Genomic DNA, 24547 nt, shown 5'->3' on the forward strand with positions numbered 1-24547 from the left:
CACTGCAGCCTCCGCCCCTGGATTCAAGTGTTTCTCCTGCCTCAGCCCCCCAAGTAGCTGGGACTACAGGCGCATGCTACCACACCCAGCTAATTTTTGTATTTTTGTTAGAGATAGATATTCACCATGTTGGCCAAGCTGGTCTCAAGCTCCTGACCTCAAGTAATCTGTCTGCCTTGGCCTCCCAAAGTGCTGGAATTATAGGCATGAGCCACCACGTGCAGCCTGTCATTGTTTTTTTTTCACTCCTGAATTAAATTTACATTTGGAAAAATGAGATTTTCTAAGTCATGTATTTTAAGGAAAAGAGCTTCCTTTACGGCATAATACTTATTTTAGAAAAAATACGTATTTTTTAACAGGGTATCCAGAAGTTGGCTAGTCAATACCTGAAGAGAGATTGGCCTGGAGTAAAAGCTGATGATCGGAATGATTACAGGTAACTTAGTAGTTTTTGCCTATTTTCTTTAGAAATGGTTTTACTTAAAGCTGTGTCACATATAGATAATGTAACACTTTAGTTTTTAAAAGAATCACTTCTTTCCTCTGCTGTGTTTTTGGGTATAATTTCAAAATTATCAAAATTTTAATGTTTTATAACATTAAACAATCTATATGAAATAGATTGTAATCTATATGAAATAGATCATTTTCATGTCTTTATATATAAGCCAAGATTATATTTTATATAATTAATTATACCCCCAATTGAAACTTAAAGAAGGCAGGTGACAATGGAACACAAATTGCTGAGTGACCTATAATGGAACACATTATTGTGATGGTGATGAAACAAGATTGTGTATGTTCTGCCATCTTCATTGATACTTCTGAAATAAATTCTAAATACGGAAAGATGGGGTTTTTGTGAGACTAGGGGGAAACTTTCTAAGTAATGTAAGGAAAAGAGCTTCTTTTTAGCACAATACTTAATTTAGAAATATATATGTGTGTTTGTATATTTGAATATAAACAAAAGATTTAGATGTGGTCAGTTAATATACCACATACGAATACAAAGTGTAATGAAGGTGGATGAGAATGGAATACAGATTGTGTCCTTAGTGACCTACCGATATCTTAAAAGTATAAGTTTGTTTAGAATTTGGTTTCTTTTGGCCAGGCGCAGTGGCTCACGCCTGTAATCCCAGCACTTTGGGAGGCCAAGGCAGGCGGATCACCTGAGATCAGGAGTTCGAGACCCGCCTGGCCATCATGGAGAAACCCTGTCTTGACTAAAAGTAGAAAAACTAGCCAGCTGTGGTGGCGAGCGCCTGTAATCCCAGCTACTCGGGAGACTGAGGCAGGATGATTGCTTAAACCCAGGAGGCAGAGGTTGCAGTGAGCCGAGATTGCGCCACTGCACTCCAGCCTGGGCGACAGAGTGAGACTCTGGCTCAAAAAAAAAAAAAAAAAAGATTTTGATTTCTTTTTTGAGGTCAGTTTGGAAGTATTTACTGTCTTTTTCTTTTATGCTCAGGAGTTGTCCTTTGTGTTGAAGGACCCAGAAGTCAGTGACCTCAGAGCTTGCAGTCTGGTTATGATTATGATCAAATACCATTGAAACAATAGCAGAGAATCCAGGGTAGTTAAGAACTTAGTATTGAAGTGTATGATTTAGAGTCTGAATACGAAATCGAGCTGTTGAATTGTCAGTGATGATTGACATCAGATAATTTCTTAAGAATGTGGCAATGGAGCTAGAAAACTGAAGGATATATGATAAGAAATCCTAATAGTTCTTCACAGTGGCCTACCAGTAATCATGGAAGGTGCCGTGAGGGCTATAAATAATAGAACAGTATGATTGCAATATTAAAGCAAAACAGGAAATAAAAATATTAATAGATTTTCTTCATGCCTGTAATCCTAGCACTTTGGGAGGCCGAACTGAAAGAATCACTTGAGGCTAGTAGTTCAAGACTAGCCTGTGCAGTATAATGAGACTCCATCTCTACAAAAAAATACAAACATTAGCTGGGTGTGGTGGTATGTGCCTGTAGTCCCAGCTACTCAGGAGGCTAAGGCAGGAGGATTGCTTGAGCCCAGGAGTTCAAGGCTGCAGTGAGCTATGAATGCACTACTCCCCTCCAGCCTGGGTGACAGAGTGAGACTCTGTCTCTCAAAAAAAAACCAAACCAAAACAAACAAACAAACAAACAAACAAAAAACAAACACAAATTTTCTTAAGGATTTTCTGTATCTGCAAAATTCAGCTAAGGAGGAAGAGAGGAGAGATGAAATTCTAGGCAAGAGAGACAAGTAGTACAAAACCTTGGGGTGACAGTGAGCATGGGCTGTTCAGTGTTGCTGGTATAAGGAAATTAGCCTAAGAAGAAGATTGCTTGCAGTAAAGAAGGATCCAACTTATAGATAACTAGGCTGGGCATGGTGGCTCATGCCTGCAATCCCAGTGCTTTGGGAGGCTGAAATGGGAGGATTGCTTGAGGCCAGGAGTTATATTCCAAGTTCGTTTAAAATTCAGAATTCAGGTTACCAAAGAAATAAGGATTAAAAAGCTATGCTCCTAGGCTAGCTTATAAACTCTAATTTAAAGAAGTATTGCAAGCCAACATATACCAAATATTTACTATGTGACAGGCACTGTGCTAGGAACTCATCTCCTATGATTATCAGAACAGCTCTGTGAGGTAGATATAATTATATAATTATTCTCATTTTATACACTAGGAAACCAGGTCTTAGGTTATATTTCTTACTCAAGGTCAGATAGCTATTTAAAGACACATTCATTCTTTCTTTCATTTTCATAGGCTACATATGAAATACCTACTACATGTCAGCAGTTAAAGTAGACCTTAGGATTAGAGAGACTAGAAGATATGCTGTCTATCCTTCGTAAGCATACAGGAGATAGCCACTATAAACAGTTGCAGAATTGGGTAATAGGAGAGGGACATTGGAGCCATAGAAGAAAACCTAGGCTTGTAGAGCCAGTTCTTAAAGAATGTGCAGGAGTTTTCCAGGCAGAAGGTTTGGTAAAAGGAATTCTAAGTGAAAATAACCCCTTTAAGGCATGGAGCATGAGAAAATGTGACTGTTAGGTAACAGTTCAGTAGGGTTGCTGTGAAGTATGTGCGTTAGAGGTTAACTGGAGTGGTGGAGATGAAGAATACATCATAGGTAGGCATCATAAAAGGACTTTACATATCACAGTATAGAGTTGGCTTTTTTATTCAGAACGTAATGGAGGTGTTGAAGTGGTTCCATGAGAGGAATTACATTATCATCTTTACTTTAGTGATAGTATAAAGGTGGATCAGAGGGTTGTGAGGAAGAATTCAGAAAGGATAGAATGGCAGGAATTTAATTCCTCATCGTCTCATATTTGAACCAAGGAAATTATAGCAGAAATCAAGTTGTAGGGAAGATTTCAGAGGTGTTTAGAAGACTGAAGCCAGAGGACTTGCAAGTGATTTGGCAGTTTTGTTTTTTGTGTTTGTCAAATTTGTTCTGAGACAATCTACATATATAAACAGTTTTCTTCATATTTAAAATAGCTCTTGCAACATAGAAGGCACTTGGTAAATATTTACTGACTAAATGAATGAAGCAGGAGGAGAGAGATGAAGAATTATACAATGACTCCCAGGTGTTTTCATTTAGGCAACTGAGAGAATGGTGGTGCTATTGTGGAAGAAGACAATAGAAAGATCAGGATTGAGGCTGAGAACTACAATTGCCAATGTTTTTGTTTATTTGGAGCTTATTTTAGTTTTAGTCATTTAAAATTTTCCATTTAACTTTTTTGTATTTATATTTGCATTGGTAGTTTTAAAATTCTTTTCCAAGTAATACATGTTTTTTATCAAGTAGATAAACAGTACAAGAGTATAAAGAATATCATTTCCCAAGCACCTTCCATTCACATTTCTACTCCCCTAGGATAATTGCTATTACAAGTGTGTGGTCTTTTCTTTTACATTTTTTTCTGTGTGATTCACACATGGACTTATATAGTTTTGTTATTTCTAACAGAACTGCAATTATTATATGCATGCACTGTGTAACACCCCTGCTCCCCCCACACACACTAAGGAGTCTATTTTAGAAATCCCTTCATGTCAGTATGTTCTGGTCCCTCATTCTTTTTAATGCCTGCTTTAGTGCCATAGTATTGATGAACTATACTTTTGTTATCCACGTCCCTATTTGTAGTTATTTAGTTTATTAGTATTTCAAATAATGCTGCAGTGAATAAGTTCTGTATGAACATAAGTATATTTTTGTACACTGAAAGTTTATCTGTAGGGTAAATTCTTAGAGGGGGTAATGCTGGATCAAAGGGTTTATACATTTAAAATGTTGATATTGGAGGGAGGGGCTTCAAGGTAGCTGACAATTCTGCCAATGGCCTAGGGATCAGCCTGCCCCTGCCTACCATGGCTGGCACCTGCACACACTGTTAAGAGCCTGAGGACAAGCCAGCCCAGCCTGGCTTCTTATCCCTACTCCATGCCAGAGCACACAGACTAGGGTCCAGGAGATTGCCCAGCACATTCTACCACCATTGGCACCTGAATACTCCAGGGGGCCTGAGGTTAGTTCTACCCACCCCTGCCAATGCAATCACAGCTGACACTTACTTGCACATACCACCTGCAGGCTTGGAGACTGAGCTGCCCACTCCATCACAGCCACCACCAACACCAGCATACACTGCTCAAGACCCAGAAGGTGATCCCACCACTGCCACTGCCTGTTTTATGCCAGCTGCCCAGAGGCCCAAGAATCCGCCTTCCCACCCAGCTCACTGCTGCAACTACCAGCATCTGAGTAAGCCACCTGGAGGCCAAGAATTGGCTCACCTGGACTATTGGTGACAACTCACCGCTGTCTCTACTGGGGCTCAAAGACTGGCCTACCTGGTGTCCCAACCCTCAGCAAAACTTTACCACAGGCCTCACTAATAACTGCACCTGAAACCACCGAAGAAATTACAAACACCACTGACACTATTTATAGCCAAAGAAATCATACAGATACTGTACCACTGTAAGCACCCAGAATCAAGGCCAAAGGGCCCTATCCAAGCAACACCATAGATCTATCTTCAGGAAAACTTTCCCTACATAAGCAAATTTAAAAAATTGTAAGAAGTGACTATTACATCAGATGTGCAGTTATCAATGTAGGAAACATGAGAAAGCAAGGAAATATAACTCCAAAGGAATGAAATAATTCTCTAGTAACAGATCCCAATCAAAAACAAATTTACAAAATCCTGGAAAAAGAATTCAAAATTTTGATATTAAAGAAACTCAATGAGATATAAGAAAATTCTGAAAAACAGTACAGAGAAATTAGAAAAACAATTCAGGATATGAATGAGAAATTTACCAAAGAGATGGATATAAAAAAGAACCAAACAGAAATTCTATAGTGGAAGAATTCATTGAATGAAATACAAAATACATTTGAAAGCTTCAGCAGTAGACTAGATCAAGCAAAAGAGAGGATCTCAAAACTTGAAGACAGGTCCTATGAAATAACTCAAGCAGACAAAAAGAAGAAAAATAAGAAAGAATTAACAAAGCCTTTGTGTTATATGGGACAACATAAAGTGACCAAATACACACATTATTGGTTTCCCAGATGGTAAGGAGGGAAGGGAAGGGTTAGAAAATCTATTTGATGAAATAATAGACAAAAACTTACCAAGTCTGACAAGAGATTTAGACATCCAGATACTGGAGGCTCTGAGACCCCCCAAGCAAATGAAATGCAAAAAGGCATTATCCATGGTACATTATAGTCAAACTATGTAACATCAAAGACAGAGAATTCAAAAAACAGCAAGAAAAAAGCATGCAGTCACCTGTCAAGGAACTGCTGTAAGACTAATAGCAGATTTCTCAGCAGAAACCTTTACAGGCCAAGAGAGAATGGGGTGATATATTCAAAGTGCTGAAAGAAAAAAAAAAAAACAAACAAACCTGCCAACCAAGGATACTGTGTTCAGCAAAATTATCCTTTATTAATGAAGGAGAAGTAAATTCTTTCCCAGACAAGCAAAAGGTTAGGGAATTCATCACTACTAGACTGGCCCTAAAATATTAATATTGGAAGTTGTTCTCCATAAACTGTATAAATATATTTAATTTTTTCTAGTATGACTTTGTTTTTTGAGATAGTTTTCACTCCATCACCCAGGCTGGAGTGTGGTGGCATGATCTTGGTTCACTGCAACCTCCACCCACCTGCCGGGTTCAAGTGATTCTCATGCCTCAGCCTCCCGAGCAACTGGGATTACAGGTGCACATCACCACATCGGGCTAATTTTTGTCTTTTTAGTAGAGATGGAGTTTTGCTATATTGGCCAGGCTGATCTCGAGCTCCTGACCTCAAGTGATCAGCCCACCTCAGCCTCCCAGACTGCTGGGATTACAGGCATAAGCCACCACACCCAGCCTGTAGTATGATTTTAAATTGTCCCTTTGTTTTTATTTTTTACCAACAGTGCGTGTAATCAGTCTTTTAAATTGTTTGCCTATCTGATGATACATGCAGCATTTAATGTCATTAAACAGCCTCAATTTGCATTAGACTTTTGTAGCACTACTTTCTCTTGGACTTTTTTTTTTTTTTAATATGAGGACAGGTTTTCATTCCTTTCTATGTAAATGTGTCTCAAAAGTCTCTCAACTCTCTAATGACTCTTTTAAGTAAGCTTATTTATATTCCTGCCTTTAAATCTTGTCTATGAACTGGTAATAATAATATATTTTTATTAACTTTTCAACTTGGGAAACAAAAAACTGCCTCTAATTTTACCTTCTTTGTAGATCTCCTCATATCTGGAATGTTAAGTAGCTGCTTGTTTGCATGTGATCTCTCTCTTTCACAATTCCATCTGCTATAATGACACAAACTGTATCTTTATGTCTTTGTAAAATAGACCTACTGTCACTCCCCTGTGTGAAAATCTTCTATTGTTTCTCCTTGCCAATGGGATAAATTTAAATTTCTTTTTATGATATTCAAAACCATGAAGAAAGCTGGCACCAAATTATCTCTCTACTTATCTCTGGCCATTTATCCTTTCATCCTTGGTTTTCTAACCCTTGGGCACCTCAGTTGTAGTTGTATTTCAGTTCTTATCAACACCTCAACTGGACTAAAAGCAGTCTTTTTCCCTGCTTTTATTTCTGTTACCCAGAAATATTCTCCCTTTCTACTACCAATAACAACTGTATATAAACATTTATTAAAACACTATTCTTCTTGTTATTAGTTACTATATAAATTATTCTTAGGTTATGAACTTAATCACATTTTCTTTTCTTTGTTTTGAGACAGTCTCGCTGTCGCCCAGGCTGGAGTGCAGTGGTGCAGTCTTGGCCCACTGCAACATCTGCCTCCCGGGCTCAAGCAAGTCTTGTGCCTCAGCCTCCTGAGTAGCTGGGATTACAGGTGTGCACCACCATGCCCTGCTAATTTTTGTATTTTTAGTAGAGATGGGGTTTTACCATGTTGGCCAGGCTGGTGACAAACTCCTGGCCTCAAGTGATCTGCCTGCCTCAGCCTCTCCAGGTGCTGGAATTACAGGCTTGAGGCACTGCACCCAGCCATTAATCACATTTTCCTGAGTTGTCTTGAGATGTGATGCTAGTAGAAAGATGTATTTCTAAGCCTAGGGAAGACCTATGGTTTTGTTTGTTATATCTTAAACACTTTTTACTTTGAGATAATTGTAGCTACACATGCAGTCGTCAGAAATAATAAATACCAAGAGTGCTCTTACATTCCCCACCCAGTTCACCCAGTGGTAGTATCTTGCATAACTGTAGTACATTATCACAACCAAGAAATTGATACTGATACAGTCATCCAGCCTAATTCAGAATTTGTTAGTTTTATACACATTCATTTGTGTGTATATAAGTGTGTGCACATTGAGTTCTCTGCAGTTTTACCACATTTGTAGCTTTATGTGACCTCTTCCACACTTAAGATCTTGCTAAGAATTTAACAGTTAAGAATTTCTTGATTTCTTTTTCTTTTTCTTTCCTTCCCGCTCCCCTTTTCTTTCTTCTTTCCTTTCTTTCAAAACAGGGTCTCACTTTTGCACCCAAGCTGGAGTGAAGTGGCTCACTGTAGCCTCAAACTCTTGGGTCCAAGTGGTCCTTCCACGTCACCTCCTGCGTAGCCACCACTACCACCATGCCTGGCTAATTTTAAAATTTTTTTGTAGAGATGAGGTTTTGTTATATTGCCCAGGCTGGTCTCAAACTCCTGGCCTCAAGCGATCCTTCTGCCTCAGCCTCTCAAAATGCTGGGATTACATATGTGAGCCACTGTGCCTAGCCTTGATTTATTTCTTAATGAGAAATTTCTTCTGGTAAAGTTTTCTAGGTTTTCCTAGACATCTTGTATGATATTCATATAAGAAATAGTTCACAGCGTGAACTTAGGTGGTATATGGATGAATGGTTTTGTATTTTACTAGTTATAACCTAATTATTATGGCAAGTATTTTTCAGTTAGAATAGTGATATAAAGTCGTAAGATATGTGTATTTTAGTTTAAAAGGTTAGTCATTTTAACAAAAATGATAAGTAAATAATGGTACAGAAGATAGGAGACAAAAATAGTAGAGGATGTATACCAAGGACTTAGGATACATAAGTCTTGGTATAAACTATTTCAGAATGAAGAGACCCTTTTTAATGTTCAGCATTGTTACTGAGACTAAGAACAATCTTATGTCAGCAAAAGAACAGAGGTTTGGGAGCCAGACACATTTGGGTTCAAATCTAGGCTCCATCATTCCCTCCTCTCCTCCTCCAGTAAATATGTATTGAGTGCCTGCTATGCCATACCCTGTGCCAAACATACAGCAGTAAATGAAACAAAGCTTCTGCTGCGTGGAGCCTACATTCTAATGAGGGAAGACAAACAGTAAGCAAGTGAATAATTAAACATATATGCCAATTGGCGATAAGAACAGTAAGCATAGTAGGGAGACTACAGAGGGCCAAGAAGTGATTGCACAGCAGTTGCTGTACTGTGCAGAGCACAGGTGTTGTGGGACAAGGCAGAAGCAGAGAGGGCAGGTAGGAGACTGTTGTAGTAATCTAGGCATAAGGTAAGGGTGGCTCAAAACAGGGTAGTCACAGTGGAGGAGACTGGCAGTAATTAAATTCCATGGTATTTTTTAAGTCTAGCAAACAGGATTTATATATATATATACACACACACACATATATATGTACACACACTTTAAGTTCTAGGGTACATGTGCGTAACGTGCAGATTTGTTACACATGTATACATGTGCCATGTCGGTGTGCTGCACCCATTAACTTGGCATTTACATTAGGTGTATCTCCTAATACTATCCCTCCCCATTCCCCCCGCACCACGACAGGCCCCAGTGTGTGTTCCCCACCCTGTGTCTAAGTGTTCTCATTGTTTGATTCCCACCTGTGAGTGAGAACATGCGGTGTTTGGTTTTCTGTCCTTGCAATAGTTTGCTCAGAATGATGGTTTCCAGCTTCATCCATGTCCCTACGAAGGACATGAACTCATCCTTTTTTATGGCTGCATAGTATTCCATGGTATATATGTGCCACATTTTCTTAATCCACTCTATCATTGATGGACATTTGGGTTGGTTCCAAGTCTTTGCTGTTGTAAATGGTGCCACAATAAACATATGTGTGCATGTGTCTTTATAGCAGCATGATTTATAATCCTTTGGGTATATACGCAGTAATGGGATTGCTGGGTCAAATGGCATTTCTAGTTCTAGATCCTTGAGGAATTGCCACACTGTCTTCCATAATGGTTGAACTAGTTTACAATGCCACCAACAGTGTAAAAGTGTTCCTGTTTCTCCACATCCTCTCCAGCACGCAAACAGGATTTCTTGATGGAGCAGATATGAGAGAGAAATGAGGAATCAGTGCTGATTCTAGGGCTTTGGGTTTGAGCCAACTACTAGAAGGTTTGAGTTACTGTCAATGAGATGAAACAGATAGATTGCCAGAACAGGTTTTAGGGAAATCAAGAATTTAGTTTTATACATGTTAGGTGTAAGATGCCTACTAAATATCCAAGTTGGATATGTTGAACAGGCAGTTAGGGTTTAGGGAAGGTGTCTGGGCAGGAATTAAAAATTCAGGAATTGAGCTGAGAGTAGTGGCTCATGCATGTAATCCCAGAACTTTGGGAGGCTAAGGCAGGAGGATAGCTCAAAGCCAGGAGTTCAAGATGCAGATTAAGCAACAAAGTGAGATACCGTTTCTATTAAAAAAAGGAAAATACCAGATGCAGTGGCACATGCCTGTAGGCCCAGTTACTTGGGAAGCTGAGGCGGGAGGACCACTTGAGCTCAGGAGTTTGAGGCTGTAGTAAGCTGTGATCATGTCAGTGCACTCCAGCGTGAGCAACAGAACAAGACCCTGCCTCTTTAAAAAAAAGAAAAGAAAAAAAGCTTTAGGAATAGCATATTGATACTCTGTAAAGCCATGAGACGGGATGTCTTTAAAGCCATCTATAGAGTGAGATCATCTAAAGAGTGAATGTAGGTCTGGTGCAGTGGCTCACACCTGAAATTCTAGCACTTTGGAAGGCTGAGGTGGGAGGATTGCTTGAGCCCAGGAGTTTGAGGCTACAGTCAGCTGTGACTGTGTCACTGCACTACCACCTGAGTGACAGGGCAAGACCTTATCTTTAAAAAGAAATAACAAAATGAAAATTTAAAAACAATTTTCAACAGAGTGAATGTAGTTAGAGAAGAGAAGAAGCCTGGGGTCTGACTTGAGAGCACTCCAGTATTTATGGGGCAATGAGATGAAGAGGAACTGGCAAAGAAGACTAAAGAATGGCCGGTGAGGTAGGAGTAGACCAAGGGAGAGTGATGTCCTGTAGCCAAGTGAAGAAAACATTTCAAGAAGGATGAAGTAGGTCAGTGTTGCTGATAGGTCGAGTAATAGAATCAAGACTTGAACTATTTGGACTAGCCATAGGAAGATCTTTGATGACTTTGGCAAGCAATTTCAGAAAAGTGGTAGACACTAAAGTCTGATTTGGATAGAACTGAGAGACCCAGAGGAGAGAAAGTAGAAACACTAATTTTAGACAATTCTTTCAAGGTGTTTTTCTGTAAAAGAGCAGACATTAGGGTGGTAGCTGGAGAGAAATGGAGGTTTGATGGAGATTTTTCAAATGGAGATATTATAGCATGTTTGCTCACAAGAATGCTCCAGTAGAGAGGGAAAAACTGACATTGTAGAGTTTTGAATTGATATTCTTAAGTGAGAGGTTGTATAATATGGTGTAAATTTGAGGAGTTGGCCTTCAGAGCATGGGTAGTTCATGGAAGTAATAGGAGGATTGGCAGAATGTATGGGTGCAGAGACAAGGAGTTTGGCAGATGTGGTGGGAACATATGGACATTGCCCTCTGATACTACCACTGTTGGCTACAAGTGTGTTCGTATTAGAGGTTTGAGAAGAGAGAAGTTGGGAAATAATTGTGTAGAAGGGTGGTTGAATGAATGGATTAAGGAAATATAGTACCCTTGCTGGGTATCACTAAGGGATTACTAGCATTCATTTGACATCAATTTAAAATGCGACCAGGCAACGTAATTATCTTTTTCTTCAGCCACATTCTTCTGTATACTTTGGTATAATCTTAGCAGTTTTAGATTTAACCAAGGTAGGAACTTGTAGGTTATAAAGGTGGAAAGAGAAAGAGGCAAGGGTAATAAGGGCATACATAAGGGAGTGATTATAAGGGTAGACCATGAAACCTAGACTGGGTAATGAACTGAAAAGGGAGATCATGAGAGGGGCAAGAGACAATGGAAAGTGGGTAGGACCAAATGGATTGTGGGTTCTTATAGGATTGAGTAATTGTTGGACTCAGAATTCTAAAGGATGTGAGTAGAATCAGGAGGTGTTGGTCAGACATCAGAAGATTGAACTTGGGATGAGAGCAAAGCAGTAGTTATTAGTAATGGCAAAGTCTAGGTTATGACCATGGAGGTGCTATTTCCTGTTGAGTAGCCTTAGAAAAATTTCATAACCTCTCTGAGCCTCACTTTTCTCCTCTGTAAAATGGGAATAATACCTATCTTACAGAGTTATGATGAGGATTAAATGATATGATAAATGTAAAATACATAACATAGTGCTTACCATGAGATATGTAGAATGGCAAAGTACCGTGTATGCTTGATACTTTTTTTTTTTTTTTGGAGATGGAGTCTCACTCTGTTGTCCAGGCTGGAGTGCAATGATGCCATCTTGGCTCACTGCAACCTCTGCCTTCCAGGTTCAAGCGATTCTCCTGTCTCAGCCTCCTGAGTAGCTGGTGGGGTTATAGGCGCCAGCCACAATGCCTGGCTAATTTTTGTATTTTTAGTAGAGACGGGATTTCACCATGTTGGCCAGGCTGGTCACGAACTCCTGGCCTCAGACAGTCCGCCTACCTCGACCTCCCAGAGTGCTAGGATTACAGGCATGAGCCACCACGCTGGCTGATACTTTTCTTATCCTTCAAAATTGCTTCATATGAAACCTGGTGCCTGGTGAAATAAAAATTTTTTAAAAATCACTCTATGACCCGTGATTATTTTTCCTTAATTGGAATGAAAAACACCACTACCATTGGGAATACCACTATTATGTTAACAAGAAGTGCTTCTATTTCTGTTACAATTCTGCTACTGTTACTATTTATTCATTTAAAAGAATCTGTGTATCGTGAATTTTCATATCATTTGCATTTATTTTTTAAAATAACCCTGTGAGGTAAGTGGTGCAGGAATATTTGTTATTTCTCCATTTGCCAGTTGAGGAAATGAAAGTATAGTGAAATGTGCTGCTTATAATTATTTTGTTAAAACTAGAACTTGAACTTAGGTCTTCTGACTGGTGACTGAATTCTGTGCTTTTCATGGTATATCAGTGTTCAGGATATGTTTCCCTGCTATAAATCTGCTAAACTCTAAAGGTCTCTTTTTAAACTATGTTTTTAATGAAAGGATTTGTCTTTTTACTGTACAGTCTTCATAGTTAATACATTCATCCATTCATTTATTTACTAATTCAACACATATTATTGTAATCATTCTTTATTTGCTAGACCCTAGGAATGCAATAGGAAGACATACACTCCTGCCTTCATGGCGCTTTCACTATAGTGAGAGGGACAGACGTTAATAAACAATTGCATTAAAATATTTATAATTGAAAGAAAAGTGCTGGAGCTGTGAACAAATGACAAAGAGTAACTTGATTGAGTTTGGGGGTTGGCTTGGTGGTGATCATGAAAGACTTCCCAAAGGAAGTTACATTTAAACTGAGATTGGAAGGGCGAACAGCTATTACCTAGGAGAAGGGATAAAGAGAAGAGGGTGTTAACACTGAGAGAAGAACGTGGATGAATGGTCTCTCCCTTCCTCTCTTTCTTCCTATCACAATTCATAATGGTTTTTTTTTTTGTTTTTTTTTTTTTTTTAAGACGGAGTCTCGCTCTGTCGCCCAGGCTGGAGTGCAGTGGCCGGATCTCAGCTCACTGCAATCTCCGCCTCCCAGGTTTACGCCATTCTCCTGCCTCAGCCTCCCGAGTAGTTGGGACTACAGGCGCCCGCCACCTCGCCCGGCTAGTTTTTTGTATTTTTTAGTAGAGACGGGGTTTCACCGTGTTAGCCAGGATGGTCTCGATCTCCTGACCTCGTGATCCGCCCGTCTCGGCCTCCCAAAGTGCTGAGATTACAGGCTTGAGCCACCGCGCCCGGCCCATAATAGTTCTTTTTCATTGTCTTCATTATTTTAAAATATATTTTAAGTATAAATTAGTAGTTACAAATCGTAGTACTGAATTTTTATCTCAGTGCATTCTTCAAGTAAATCAATTGTTGGAACTGCTTAGAAGGGAGAGCCTGCGGTGAGTTTACATTGCAAGTTCCATTGGTTGTCATGCAGTGAGGCCATGGAGGGCGTTCATTTTGCTGTTCTTAACTTCATCAGTGCTTTTATGCTGACAGTTTTTGCTGGTGCAACACACTGAATCTTTCCAAAGGGATAGTGATACACCTCTGCCTAAATAATGACTATTTCCATCTAAACTGATTCATCTGGTACGTTACATGAACTAATTTGTAAGACTCCATGGTTGAAAACCATAGTTTATCAAGTTTTTTTCTTTACTTCTAAATAAGATAGGGACTCAGGCAATTTTTCCTTTTCTTCTACACTGTCATCTGTTGACCACAGTGAGCATTCTGTATAGCATGTGGTCCCACATTTTGCTGTGGTTGAAAATCTATATGGATTTCCCACAAAAGGGAAATCTCAGGAGAGGAATATTATAATATATCAGAATTTCACTTTAAGGACTCATTTTAAAAAATAAAGCACTACTATTGTTATAAGTTATCGATTGTGTTTATAAATAGTGTAGGAGCATGCTAGAATTGACTAAAGCATTTAGCAAGTAGGAAAGAAGGTTGAAGAGGAAATTGGCTAGAAAAAGCAAAGGATTAATAATTCCTTGACTTGACTGAGATTGCTGAGCACATTTATCAAGCAAAGGAAATGGGACTTGCTTAGAATGAATCCAAAGCACAGTGTGATGCTAAGCATTGTTATAATAGGAAGACAGATGTAGAGCAAACAATATTATAGATTTATTTTGTCAGACAGAATAGACTTTGCATGCACATAAACAGTTGTTCATGATATATTTTTCCAGCCGCGTCAGTTTGAGTAATATGATGTCATTGAAAGACAATATACTATATATAGAGGTACCCAATCTTTGTCTTGTATCTCAGTAGTGCCGCCTTCTTTTTATATGACCTAAAGTGATACTTTAAAATCTCTCTGGGCCTCAGTTACCTTATTAGTAAAATTAGGAAAATACCTTAATGAAGTAATAAAACTTGATATTCATAATTATGACCTTGTGACAGCAAAAGACTTGGAGAGTCTGAAATATTCACTGATTTTTATAGTGTGAGCTTTGTAATTCTTGTAGCACTTTACTCCATTGTTAAGAATAGCTAATGAATCAAAACTCCCTATTGCTGAGCTATAAGAGGAATAGAGTATATGCCATGTTGCTTCTTACATGTGCTGAAATATTGCCTATAAGCCAGTATAAATACATTAAAGAAGACATTCATGTATTCTGTCAGTGCTACCCTGTGAGCGAAAGGTTAGCCAACTTTTTCTTACTGTTCCCTGCCTAATGCTTTTCTATCCCTCTTTGAATTTAGGAGCATGTATCCCGTTTGGAAATCTTTTCTCGAGGGAACAATGCAGGTAGCCCAGTCTCGGATGAATATATGTGAAAACTATAAAAACTTCATTTCTGAGCCTGCAAGGACAGTGAGAAGCTTAAAAGAACAGCAACTAAAAAGGGTATTGTTTTTATTTCTGCTCTTATATGCATTTTAATATCTCAGCGCTACATTTGTAATCTGTAAGATTATGCTAAATCTTATTTAAAACTTTATATGGTCCTGTATGTTTTCTAGTTGACATTTTACTAGGATTTTCTGATTTCAACATGTTCTCATTAAGTACTATGTTTTATTAACTGCTAAAAGTGAATATAATTCAAATCCGTGAACATTCAAGAAGCTCAGTAAATATTTTTTAGAAATACCACTTTTCGGCATAATTCATGTACATAGATCTACTTAGTTTCACAATATCGATATAGTTTGGTGTATATTAGAATAGTTACAAGGTTATTAATCCCACTGATTCTTCAAAAAAGTTTACATTAATTTGTCTTACTTTCAACTTGACCCATTTTGTATAATTAAAGGAAATTGACACATTTTGACTAAATATAAAAAACTTATTTTAAAAACCCTGTTGGACTCTAAACTTTATATGGGTTACACATGAGTAAATGTTTTCAAATGGATGTATTTTATTACACAGAAGTAAAACATTCATAGGAAAATGGCATTGCTTAATGTGACTTTTTAGAAAAGTTGGCTGTTGAAAATAGGCGATTGAATTGCGTTCTTTTGGAAATAGAGTTACAAAAATTGAGATTATCATTATACCTAATAAGTAATTAAAATTTTTTGTGGAAGTATTAATACTTTAGAAAATATTAAAGTAAAAGAAAGAAAATATTAAAGTAATTATTTAGGGAAATAATATTTTAGAAGCCATCCAGTGTTTTGATTCTAGTTGTAATTTGGATTTTCAGAACATTTTTACAAATACCTTTCCCACCCAAAACCCCTCAATTTTCCATTTGCCAAAGATGATTCTAGTGACTTGAAATCAGTATGTTAAATGTATATGTGTCTTTATGTAAAACGTTAATTTCTTTAGAGCACTCACCTAATATTAGTCAGTTAACATATTTGTATAAGAATGCTTGTGTTTTATCTTTGCCAAAAAATACCTCTTTCATAACAAACATAGTGAGTAACCTATGTGGTCACTGGCCAGTGATTTTGAGTTGGAAGAAAGTTTTGTGTGTGTGTGTGTGTGTGTGTGAGATTGTGCAGAAAGTAGGTGGAAGGTAGGGGCAGAGAATTAATACTAGTATAACTTCCCAACCAGGAGGAAATACTGCATTTCAAATTTCCGGTGCATTCATCACATTTAATTGAATTACTGGAAAGTTCCACCTCACTCAGTATCTGAATATTCTGAAAGTTTAACTACCTCTGGTTCTTTTCTCTTCCATTGATGAAGTAGTCTTAGACTTGAATTTAATTGACATTCCTGGGCAAAGAATGTTTGGTAAGGCCGGGTGCAGTGGCTCACACCTGTAATCCCAGCACTTTGGGAGGCCGAGGTGGGCGGATCACGAGGTCAGGAGATCGAGACCATCCTGGCTAAAACGCTGAAATGCCATCTCTACTAAAATACAAAAATTAGCTAGGCATGGTGGCATGTGCCTGTAGTCCCAGCTACTTGGGAGGCTGAGACTGGAGAATTGCTTGAACCCGGGAGATGGAGGTTGCAGTGAGCGGAGATTATGCCACTGCACTCCAGCCTGGGCGACAGTGAGACTGTCTAAAAAAAAAAGAAAAACAAAATCTTTGGTAAGATTCAACAAATGCTCATGTCTGTGAATTAACTTGTTTTATATTATAGCTGATAATCTATTTATGTTACATCTAAGCAATTGTTAAATATTCAGTACATATTGGGTAAATCTGTCAGGACTCTGAGATAGCAAATGACAGAAACCTCCTTCAAACCGTTTAAGCCAAGAAGGGAATGTATCTGCTTGTATAACTGAAAGTTGAAGGACTTCAAGCATGGATGGATCTAGGGGTTCAAATGATGGTATTAGAATTCAGACTTTCTTTCCATCCATTAGCTCTGCTTTTCTGAACGGCTTCACTCACTAACAACTCTCTCCACATGGTAACCCCCAATGTGCCAGATTCATAAATCTTAAAGGTAGCAATCCCAGATTTTTCATTTTCCCAAATGACCAGAGTTGCTTTGCATAGCACCTGCATCATTTGGCATTCCCACCAACAGTGCACAAGGGTTCCAATTTCTCTACAGCCTTGCCAACATTTGTTATCTTTTTTTTAAAAAAAGCTTCCTAACAGGTGTGAGGTAATTAATATTTTACTGTGGCTTTGATCTATATTTCACTGATGGTTAATGATATTAAGCAATCTAATATTCTTTAGTATCAATTTTTCCCTCCACTATTAGCTTCTTACTTTTTAAATCCTATATTCTTTTAGTAATTACCTTAGAGAATCTAATATGCCTCCCTAACTTATTACATTACCTTGAATCATTAATTTTACTATTCCCCAAACCTTGTTCCAAATTACCTTTTTTTTTTGAGATGAAGTCTTGCCTTGTCACCCAGGCTAGAGTGCAGTGGCGTGATCTCATTGACTGCAGCCTCTGCCTCTCAGGCTCAGGTGATCCTCCCACCCCAGTCTCCTGAGTGGTTGGGATTACAGGCGTGTACCACCACGCCTGGCTAATTTTATTGTGTTTTAGTAGAGACAGGGTTTCACCACGTTGGCCAGGCTGGTCCTGAACTCCTGACCTCATGTGATCTGCCCACCTCAGCCTCCCAAAGTGCAGGTTTTACAGGCATGAGCCACCTCGCCTGGTCCAAATTAACTTATTACAGTCTACCTTGAATTAGTATTTTACCACCTCATGAACAATATAAAAATCTTCTAGCAAGATAATTCTATTTAACTCCCATTTATGACTTTTTGGCTGTTAGACCTTTTGCCTCTGTTCATATGTCTTTTCTACTTTTTTAGCATTTTCTGTTTTCCACCCTTTTTTCTCTGTGTACTTCAATCTGAATGTTTAACAAGTTTGTTAATATACTGTTCTACTATTTTGAATCTGCTTTAAAAACTCATATTTTGGGGACGGGAGTGGTGGCTCACACCTGTAATTTCAGCACTTTGAGAGGTCGAGGTGGGAGGATCATTTCAGTTCAAGATCAGCCTGGCCAACATGGTGAAATCCTGTCTCTACAAAAAATGCAAAAATTAGCCAGGTGTGGTGGTTCATGCCTGTAGTCCCAGCTACTTGGGAGGTTGAGGCAGGAGGATCCTTAAGCCCAGGAGGTAGAGATTACAGTAAGTCGAGATCATGCCACTGCACTCCAGCTTGGGTGACAGAGGGAGACCCTTTCTCAAAAACAAAACAGAAAAACCTCATCTTTTGGAATCTTAAGGTACTTTTCAGTTCCAGGATTTTTATTTGACTTTTAAATAATACATTCCATGTTTCTGGTACAGTTCTCCATGTTTTTCCTTTATCCTCTTAAACATGTTACTACTAATCTCTGTTGTATAATTTCACTATCTTAATTGCCTGTAGGTCTCTTTTAACTGCCTGCGGTTTTTCTTGATTTTTGGTTATTTGGAGCTTCTGTTTGGTTATGACTCACAATGTTGGACATTATGGATAAAAATTATAGAGGCTCTGGAAGATGTTATTTCCAAAGAGGGTTAAGCTTTCTTCTGGCAGGCAGATAGAATGCTATTAGATCACCTTGGTTCTCCGTTAGGATCTCTGGTTTTAGGCTTTTTAGGGCTATTCTGTTTCACTTACTCCTAGAGTTTTAACTGAAAGGTTAAACTAGGTTGCTTACCAAGACCCTTCTACTTTGACAAGACTTGAACTCTAACCTTTGTCTTCTCAATGTCATGTAGCTGCTCTGATGCTCTGATCTCTGCTCACTCTTTAGCCTCTCGGCTACTGTTCTCCACTGGATTTCTTGGCATTTCACCCAACACCTGCTTTTTAGAAGTTGTCTGTTAACCGAAGGGGAAATTGCATACAGACTTTTGGACTTGCTTTTCTGCAGTACCCCTCTTTCTAGACCCTTACCTCTCAAGTTCCTGTTCTTTTGGCGTCCCTAAACTCCAACCTCTGTCCCCCCAGTCTAGTAAGAATGCCACTTTCTGTTTCTGTCCTATTTCTTTATACCGTGATTCAACAAATGCCCTGAGAAAAAAGCCAAGTTGAATTTAAGACTTACCTTGGTGTATTCCTCTTCTCCCATGTGTCTTAGTCCTTTAAGTCCAGTGTATGGTTGTGGTCTTTAATGCTGGCAGTTTTTAAAAAACGCATTTTGTCCAACTTTTACACTTTCCAGACTAGAGAAAGGTAGTCTGATCCAAGTTGTTCTGTTATGATCAGAACCAATCTGACTTAAAATTCTCCCTCTGTAACATTTTAAAGTTCATGTTCTTTTTAAGATTTTCTCTAATTTGGCTATTTTATAATGCTTGAAGGATAAACACAGTTATATTACAATTCTGAAGAGCCCCAGTTTATAATGAGGATTATGAGAATTATTACATTTTTCAAAATTATTTTCTATATGTTGACATTTACTTAAAAATTAGAACAAGAGCCATAATAATTTAAGGCTTTTTGCCATTCTTATGTTTACTTAACCATACTTTTGTCCGTATCTTTCTCATGTATACTAAAGTTTACTTACCTTCCTTGAAATATTGTGGTTCACATTTGTGTAACACTTTAGAGTTTGCAGACTGCTACTATATCCATTATAGTCTCATTTGATTTTTATACAACCCTGATAGTATTTAAGTATTATTATTTTACAAATGATAAAATTAAAGCTAAAAATATTAAAGAGACTTAGGTAGTAAATAACAGAGTGGGAACTTGAATATACTACTACTTCCTAATTCCAAATCCTATACAATGCTTTTAAAACAAAGCTTAATATTGAAACAGGTTTATAGAAAAATACATGTAAATGCCTTCACCATAGTAGACTACTTAATTCTCTTACTCCTTTTATCTTCATTCTCTCAGTTTCCTAATTTTTCATGTTTCTACATAACCTTTATATTTATTATTTTTTATTATTTTGTGAATTTTTCCATTCTGCTTTCTTTAATCTTACATCTGGTTTTGGACATTACCCTTAAGTCTACAGTAAAAATTAACTTTTTATATTTTTTTCTTAGGATAAATTTCCAGGGCATTATTACTGGGTTAGAGAACCTAATCATTTATAGGACTTCGATGTGTTGGCCCAGGTTACTTTTATTTTTATTCTTATATTCAAATTATTAGCAAGTTTATTATTGTGTCTGTGTCATACTCAGAGACTATACTTTTAACTTCTTTTTTTTTTTTTTTTTTGAGACAGAATTTTTCTCTGCTCTGTCACCCATGCTAGAGTGCGGTGGCATGAACATGGCTCACTGCAGCCTCAATCTCCAGGGCTCAAGTGATCCTTCCACCCCAGCCTCCCAAGTAGTTGGGACTACATGTGCTTGCCACCACACCTGGCTAATTTTTGTACTTTTTTTGTAGAGATGAGGTTTCACTATGTTGTCTCGAACTCCAGGGCTCAGGATATCTCACTTTCTCAGCCTCCCAAAGTGCTAAGATTACAGGTGTAAGCCACCGCACCTGGCCCAGTTTTTGGTTCTTAATATCGAATTGTAGCCATGAAGCCTGCTTTTAGCTCTTCACACCTGCAAACACAGCGTTATTAGGATGTTCAGCACTTCTTTATGGGAGTGTCAGGTTGTCATCATATCATTTATTAAACAAAAGCTTTGTATTTGATAAGTACTATTACAATTTAGGGGGAAAGACAACTTTTCTTTCTGCAAGATAAAAGCTTACTTTTAGTTTATATATAACGAAATACTATTCAGTGATAAAAAGGAATGAAGTACTGATACCTGCTACAACTTGAATGAACCCTAAAAATGTTTTGTAAGTGAAAGAAGTGAGGCACATAAGGCCACATATTATCTGATTCCATTTGTACTAAATATCCCAAATAGGAACTCCATAGAGACAAAAAGTAGATTAATTGTTGTTAGAGGTGGGGAGAAATGAGGAGTGACAGCTAATGGATACAGAGTTTCTTTTGGGGGTAAGAAAATGTTTTGGAATTCAAGGAGAGTGATGGTTGAACAACCTTGTCACCACTGAATTGTATACTTTAAAAAGGTGAATTTTGTTGTATGTGAACTATATGTCAGTTTTTTTAAAGCTTACTTTTAAGATAAACTGTGTCTATAAGAGACCTTTAAAACATGGTCATCACAGAACTAGGGTACACACTTTAATGGGTTGCATGGTAAATGGTATCACATCCTTGCCGTGTGACTCGGAATAAATTATTTAACATCTGAGTCTATTTTCTCATCTTAATGGGATCACTACTACTACTACTACTACTACTACTACTACTACTACTGCTACTACTACCACCACTACCTTTTCCATAGAGTTGTTTCAAGGACTAAATGTGATAATGCCAGTAAAGTGCGAAACATAGCACTTGTGCAGTGCCCACAAGGGGTCTTTTTAGAAGTAATAAGCATTCAGACTCCCGTGGCTGTCATAGGCCACACCTGACAAGAGGTTTACTGAGAAGGACAGAGTACAGGGAACACAATGTGTCAGTAGGGAAGCATCTAGCATTAATGGGATTAATTCTCCCACTATTGTATGTCTCAGTCCACGTAGCCAACCAGTCATTCTGTTTGGTCCTCCAAGTGGCAGGTCTAGGACAAGGGAGTAAGACTCACATTTGCAGGGCCAGTTTTAGCCCCTAAAGGAGACTAAAATTTTTTTACAACAACTCTATAGACAGAGCTTCCAGGGTCCCTGTAAGGGACATGTCCAGATACACCATACTCACAGAAGCCCAAAGCCATGGCTTTTGTATCAGATATTTATAGTTAATTTTTAGCTTATCCCAAATTGATGCAGTTTGCCTACCAGGGTTTGTAAGCAATGTTGCCTAACAACACAGCTGACATTGTGTCTTCTCATCAGGTTTCTATTGAAACACAGATCTAGAAAGTTGAGCAGAGGCCCAGTTTCATGCAGAGGGGAAAAGTTTTGTTTTATTTTGTGTGTTTTTTTTAACCTTTTCCTTCACAGACTAACACTTATTAAGTGCTTAATAAATATGAGTGGTTATTTTGCTTTTATCTGTCCATGCAGAATCTTTTAGATCTCTCATCCCCTGTAGTCCTTTCTTAACACCTAGCAGTTTCTAGGAAAGTCTAGCCTGTATGTCATATGGTTAAGTTTATCCTTTTTTTATCCCGGTTCTTCTGATATCCTTGCCCTCCTCCACACTATTCACCCTTGCACAATAATCCCTCACCAGTGTGTCCTTCTGCTTTGCTGAGCTTTTGTCAGTCTCTGCCAGTGCTGTTTCAGGCTTAGAAGTTTTTAGATGTGACTGCTCTAAGCTGGCCTCAGGCTGGTGAAACTTCTCAGTGGTTTGTTTCAAAGTGGAGTCAATCTCCTTTGGATACTCAGAAGGGTCCTGAAGCAGTATTGCTTTGGCCCCAATGTGTTATAAGAGTTAATTGACTAAACATTGTTTTAGTTGTTACGTCCATCCCTTTTCCTCGAATGTATATGTGTATCCAAGGAGTTGGGCAGGGGATGGTTTTGAGTAATAATTGTTATGTGGTACCCAGGTTTCCTGCTTCTCTTGTTCACCTTGGACTTACCAAGTCAGACTACTCAGGGGTCACTCCCTCTTGTCTAAGGGGTGAATTCTTCAGTACCCCTTGCACTATCAGTTACCCAAACATAGAGACTTTATTAAGATGATGGGGAAATACAGAATTACCTTATTCTTTTGCTTTTATTATCATGGTATCTCCAACAGTAAGAACATGTTTTGTAGTTGCTCTTCCATGTCTTACCTTAATGTCAGTCATCAGCAGCAGCATTCGGGTTATTTCTCAATGTATAGTTGTTAGGCAAACTGTGACACTGTTTGATGTGTAGTACTTGAGATGGAAATACCAGGATTTTAAATCACAGGATTTTAATTTGCAACTTGAAGGACACTGAAAGTACTGACTTTTCTCCTGGGTTTCCATCCTGAAGGCATAGTGTATAGTCCTTAGGATGAAGCCATTTTCTGTAAGCCTGAAAACTAAAATCATAATGATTGTACTTTTGTATTTTATAGTGTGTGGACCAGTTGACAAAGATCCAAACTGAATTACAAGAGACAGTGAAAGATTTAGCTAAAGGCAAAAAGAAATACTTTGAGACTGAACAGATGGCTCATGCAGTACGAGAGAAAGCTGACATCGAGGCAAAGTATGTGTTTTAACATTTCTGAGAAAATAATTATGCAAATAAATGTTATTGTTGCTAATAGTTTGTTCTCTATTAGTAGTGAGCATGGACCTATTCTCAGGTAGTGGTGGTTTCATTTGACCTACATATGTTATATACTTTAGGTCACTTTTTTTAATTGGCTGATTTTTATCTGAATTAATATAGCAAAATGGGAATATTAGATTAGTCAGTTTTTCACATTAAATTGAATTTTGAAAAAGAAGGTAAATGAACATTATATTTACAGACTTGAAAGCTTTCAAAAGCCTAAAGTCACTGCTGTGGTATCTGAATATCAGGGTTTAAGAGCCTCATTTTTCTCATGCTGGACTCTCAATCAGTTGTAGTTGGAAATCCCTGTGATCCTCAAGATGCCACTGAAGGTCCATGAAGACATCAAGTGAACAAGAGCACTGACCTCCATGTAGAAACCCTGCCCCAGGCACTGTTTTTTTCTTTTACACAAAAATCTAGCGTATATATATATAATTTTTCATGTATGCTTTAGCAATTGTATGAATTTCCCTTTCAATGTATGTGAATTATAAGACCTTTTTTTTTAAAGAATAAGTAGGAAAAGAAGGAACTGGCAACTGGTAAAAGAAGGTGATATAAAGCAAGCAGTGTAATAGAGATTTTTGCAATGACAATTTAAGGCAAGATAAAAAGTTGATGAGAAAAAGCATGTTATAGAACTGGACTCTGAAGAGGTCTGTGAGAAGGAGAGCTGAGACTCTGGTTCAGTGTGCTGACTGATGCAAAATCTAGGAGTCTGAACTCCTAGTCACAAACTCAGAAAGTCTTTGAACACTTGTACAAACAGACCAGCAAGGAAGGGGGTGTCTTTCTAATACGGTTTTTATGCACAAGAAATGTAAGCAAGCTTATAAGCAACTTGTGAAAATTCAGGGGCTCCCTGATTTATCAAG

At 38.1% G+C, this 24547-nt stretch overlaps 1 protein-coding gene across 1 annotated transcript in view; it reads left to right on the forward strand.

The window, feature by feature from the left end:
• Positions 1-364: 364 nt before the first annotated feature.
• FCHSD2 (FCH and double SH3 domains 2) overlaps positions 365-24547 on the forward strand; it is a 176863-nt gene continuing 152680 nt past the window's right edge. Inside the window, exons 1-3 of the mRNA XM_011993650.1 lie at positions 365-439; positions 15257-15401; positions 23464-23597. Coding sequence (XP_011849040.1) covers positions 15261-15401; positions 23464-23597 — 275 coding nt within the window. The 5' untranslated portion in view covers positions 365-439; positions 15257-15260. The remainder of the gene's footprint in view (positions 440-15256; positions 15402-23463; positions 23598-24547) is intronic.

This window comes from Mandrillus leucophaeus, unplaced genomic scaffold (genome assembly GCF_000951045.1).
Source record: "Mandrillus leucophaeus isolate KB7577 unplaced genomic scaffold, Mleu.le_1.0 Scaffold432, whole genome shotgun sequence".
Taxonomy (NCBI): Eukaryota; Metazoa; Chordata; class Mammalia; order Primates; family Cercopithecidae; genus Mandrillus; species Mandrillus leucophaeus.